The sequence below is a fragment of the Gavialis gangeticus genome, unplaced genomic scaffold (assembly GCF_001723915.1).
Source record: "Gavialis gangeticus isolate Ggan-Ray unplaced genomic scaffold, GavGan_comp1, whole genome shotgun sequence".
Taxonomy (NCBI): domain Eukaryota; kingdom Metazoa; phylum Chordata; order Crocodylia; family Gavialidae; genus Gavialis; species Gavialis gangeticus.
Window position 1 is genome coordinate 139,789,269 of NW_017729022.1, and position 4,811 is coordinate 139,794,079.

At 42.1% G+C, this 4,811-nt stretch overlaps 1 protein-coding gene across 1 annotated transcript in view; it reads right to left on the minus strand.

The window, feature by feature from the left end:
• The window catches only part of ESF1 (ESF1 nucleolar pre-rRNA processing protein homolog), a 104,317-nt gene that overhangs the window by 96,192 nt on the left and 3,314 nt on the right, over window positions 1-4,811 (minus strand). Inside the window, exons 2-3 of the mRNA XM_019516246.1 lie at window positions 3,024-3,716; window positions 1,248-1,624 (exon numbers count right to left, since the gene is read on the minus strand). Coding sequence (XP_019371791.1) covers window positions 1,248-1,624; window positions 3,024-3,684 — 1,038 coding nt within the window. The 5' untranslated portion in view covers window positions 3,685-3,716. The remainder of the gene's footprint in view (window positions 1-1,247; window positions 1,625-3,023; window positions 3,717-4,811) is intronic.

The following is a 4,811-nucleotide window of genomic DNA, read 5'->3' on the forward strand; positions in this document are numbered from 1 at the left end:
ACACACAGATCAAGGCCCCTGCAACACGAACAATGCATGCCTCCTGAGGCTGGGGAGGCACGGCAACCACATGCAGGCGGCAGCAGTGTTGGTGGCAAGTGGGGACCGCCTGCCACCGCCGTCTGCACAGGTGGCAGCAGCAAGTGGGGACTGCCCACTGCTGCATCAGCAGCAAGGGGGGGAGTGGCAACCACCTGCAGAAGCTGGCAGAAGTCAATCTCAGGGGGGGCTCATGCCCCCCTGTACTCCCCACCTATGCCCTGCACTGAGAGAGGGAATGGGGCTGGGGCTAGCACTGACCAGCTGGGGCAGGGCAGGGTGCAGGACAGAGCTACAAGCAGGTCACCCGGGGGGCAGGGGGGGCATGTGACCTGCGTGGTGGGCTGCGACGCAGGACAGAGGCACAGCTCATCGGGGTGCGCAGGAAGGGCGGCTCCTGCTGCTGCTCCCACCACTTGTCCAGGTAGGCATGGGGGGTGGGGGCGGGAAGGGAGAAGGATCCTGGATCTGCCTAGCTAAGAAGAGCCCAACCTGCCCCACCTTGCGCAGATCCAGGGGCACATTTCCCCTCCCCCACCCCCTAATGCCCTCCTGGACAAGTGGTGGAAGCTGTGGCGGGAGCCACCAGACAAGCTGTGCGCAGCAGCAGGAGCAGTCATGTCCCCCCACCCCAGTCCTACACCCACTCCAGCTGGGTAGCCCCTGCCCTAGCCCCACACCCTCCCTCACTACGGGGGCCTTGATCTGCCCCCTCCTCCCCCCCACACCACACTTAACAGCTGCTTACAGGTCTCCAAGCTGCCAGGATCTGCTCCTCATTGCCCGAGTACTGCGCTGCAGCTGTGCACGCCATGCACATTTAGCGGACAAATTATCGGCTGCATTGGGTTGTATTTCCAATACAGAAAATTGTCTTTGTGTCGGACCGATGCATCAGTTCACCTCTAACATTAACCTTTACTTATTTGTTTGCTCATTTGGTCAATAACTGCATAATCACAGCATTCCATTTAATGAGAAGGAAAGAAAGCATTAGGAAAATTTTATTCAAGGTGCTTTTTAGAGATTGTTTCACAGATTTACTAATAAAGAGAAGGGCTGCTATGAAACAACAAGCTGTTCTGTAAATCACTGGCACAGAGCTCCTTTGTATGACCCAGTGCAGTTGTTTAAGAATTTTCCTGTGGATAAAAAATGGTTATGCCTGTTCACATACAATGCTATTAATGTCTATTCCAAAATGTTACCTCATTTCCACGAGGCGCATCCTTATCCAACTCCCGCCAGGCATGCTCAAGCTCTGGCTCCTTTGGCAAAAACTCTGTTAAGTCATCCTCCTCTTCATCATCAGAACTAGTCTCAACATTTCCTTTCCCTCTAGCCAGATCAGGCCCACCGTCACTTTCATCATCTTCTTCCGAATCACTGTAATCTTCCTCTCCTGCTTCTCCCTCATCTTCCAGCTCCTCCACTTCGCCCATTTCATCATCTTCCAACTCTTCCTCCTCCTCTCCCATCTCCTCTACATCTTTGGACTCCTCTTCCTCTCCTATTTCAACATCTTCAGAATCTGTGACATTGACACTTACTTCACTTTTAAGAATTTTGTTTTCTTTTCTTTGCACTGTTTATTCCATAAGCAAAAAATACACGCCAGGTTTAATTTTACATAAAGTGCACATATGCAACCACACACACACACACACACACACACACACACACACACACACACACACAGTTTTACACATTGAATAGCTTGTTCTCTGTCCCATGAACTTTACAGTCTACCTTGCATAGATATATGACCCAATAGAAAAATATATTAGGCAAAAGAGCAAAAAGAATACCAAACAATAATGCCATTATAGGGGGGAATGACACAGATTTCAATATTCTAATCAATTACATTTGACTAAAGATATTATACTGTAAAGAAACAGGAGAGTTGCACTGAAATGGATTGTAGAACATTGTACTAAAATAGCAAGGGATGTACTGCTATCTTTCCATAACCATAAAGGGAAAATCTGAGCTGTTTTCAAGTCCCATTGCTTCAAATTAGTTCAAACAATGAGCATGCATCTCTCCTTTTGAAGACTGCTACAATTTTATCTTGCATTAAGAAGCATTATTAGTGATAGGACTTTGTCCCCCTAACTTAACCCATTCATTTCCCCTTCTGCCTGATGCAATCGCTCCATGCATCATATCACATAAACACACAAAACAAAGTTTCTTGTAACAGAAATCCAGTTATTCTCTGCATAGATATAATTCTCTGTATAATACCTAGGCTGTCCTACCTTGTCAGACTCTGCAGTAACAATAAGCCTTCATTCCAGAAGGCTTTTTCCCCAACGTTCTAGAAATAAAACACATCTTTCTTATCTAAGACAGATCTGCAACTTACCTCAGAGGGCAAACTTAAATCATTTTGAACATTTCTTTTATGAGTCTCAATATGAAGAAACTTTTAAATAAAAAAAAAAAATTATTCAGATATAGGACGGAAAATATACTGTAAAGGTCAAGTCCTGAAATACCATTACAACAATCATATAGTGCTGGTAATGAAAAACACTCTAGGAAAAAAAAACTAGTTCACTGTCCTTTATGTTAATAGTTATGCTTTCCCTCTTATGCAACTTTTTAATCCTTTTTAATCCAATGAAATACCATTCTATATTAGCTTTCTTTTAAAACAGCATTCCTCTCACGAAACTTAATCCTGCAAACATAGAGACCTAGGATTAAGTGTGTTGAAGTGTTTGTAGAATCAGGCCTCACACTTCTTCCCAATTTTTTTGGAAAATGTAAGGACGTATACTTTATTGCCATACTCTTTCAAATGTTTTAACCTATGTGAAATACTGGTATTATTGGCCTCATTTAAAATTAAGTCTTTCAGAACAAGATGAAACTGCACCCAAATCTTATTAAGGAAGGAAAAAGCTGTCACTTATTTAGATGATCAGTCTTACAGCGTTTTATTTAGAAGTGCATCTCCCTTTAATCTCACTGACCTGATCCAGTATTTTTTTCCTCTATGGAATACGTTGCCTTGGGAACCGTCACTGATTTAGCACTTTTTGCTTTTGAAGTCTTTGGTTTGCTTTGAGATGAAATATCCTTTTGTTTATTCACTGCTTGTAATGCAGGTTCTTTACTATCCTGCAAAGGATCAGTTACTACGCTGATTTTCTTACAGTCTTTTTTTAACGTGGATGTGCGTAAGCTTATGATTCTTTTCTGTGATTTATTCTGTATGTCACTGAATTCTGACATAGCTTGACATCTTCGGTCTGTTTCCTGTTTAAACATTTTTCTTTCTTCCTTTGGAACACTGTTGACAAGCAACTTCCCAGAGTCCCTATTTCCTTTAGATTTTGACTTTTTCTTCTTTATTTCCTTTCCAGAAACGACTTTATTGTCAGAGTCTGATAGCTCAGAATCAGAATCTGAAAGTTCATAAAAGCGTTTCAGATTCTCTGTAGAGCTGTGATTAACAGGGCGGCCTCTTTTATCAACAGTGTATTTTAACTTGAATCTTTTGTCATGAAACATAGCTCGGAATCGTTTGTCTATCTTGATTTTACGCTCTTTATCTGGCATTTCCCAAAATCTAGGGTCCTTTGTGATGTGGCTAAAGCGCTCATCCCTCATGAGTTCTTGTTTGGATGCCATTTTTAATGCTTTTGAATCAAAGCTTGAACCACCTAGAATATAAAAAAACAAATTTAAGTGTGACCTTTTCAATAATAAAGTGATGTATATAAAAATGTTAAAAATGCATATCCCATAAAGATAAATTATACAGAAGTTAACAGAAAGGAAAAAAAGTGTGCAGCATTTTCTCACTAATATTTTTTCAGTTGGCAGAAAGGGAAGCTACAAAGGAAACCTACTTCATCAGACCACAACTTGAATTCCAAATAATAAGGAAAAACACGTAAGAAAAAAGTTAATAAAAAAAAACCACAAAAAACCCTGCCACAATGATTTTGGGGTGAACAGAGGTGAAAATGCCCTCTCAGTCTCACCGTGGTCTATCCCGACGTTCGTTATTTGGGACACTGGCTGGACCAGGGACCCTGGGATCAATGGAGTCTGACACCACACGTAATGTTTCTTTTATTCATAATGGACTAGATATCAAATTGAGATATTGTTAAATTATAGGTTTCTACTCTCTTCGAGCATTACTTCACTTTTTTTCCTGAAAACCCAAACACTGATACTGGAAAATAGTGCACACCTATTTTCTTCTTTTGCTGTTCAGCTTTGAGTTTATAACTTTTAAAAGCAAAAGTGTGTGTGTGTGTGGGGGGGGGGGGTTAGTACTTTCATAATGATAAGGAGGATGAAGAAAGTGCTCACCAGCACATTAAGAAAATGTGTACTGTGAGAATCACGAAGTGAACAAATACCATCCTGCTCTATAGGCTTCTCCAAGGCATTTCACACAGTGAAGGCAGGTCATTCCCCAATGTAATTATACCCAACTTTCGGTCTTATTCAAGTTTTAAAATTACTGAAGTCATTCTTATTTTGGCAGACTTTTAGCAAGCAGTGTCAAGTTTTGGGGTGTCATTTAGGGAGCTGTTGTATCATGTACTACCATATTAATCTAAATCTGAGATGAGGCTATTTCCCCCATTTAGCATCAGTGGGAAAAAATGCTAGTCTTGAATTCAAGTACCAGCCTGGGGCAGGTAGTGGCTCAGCTCTAGCTTTGGCTTGAGGCCGAAGTTAGAACTGAGTTGCTTCCTGACCCAGGGCAGGGTGGCTCATGCAGTGGGGGCGGGGGGAGA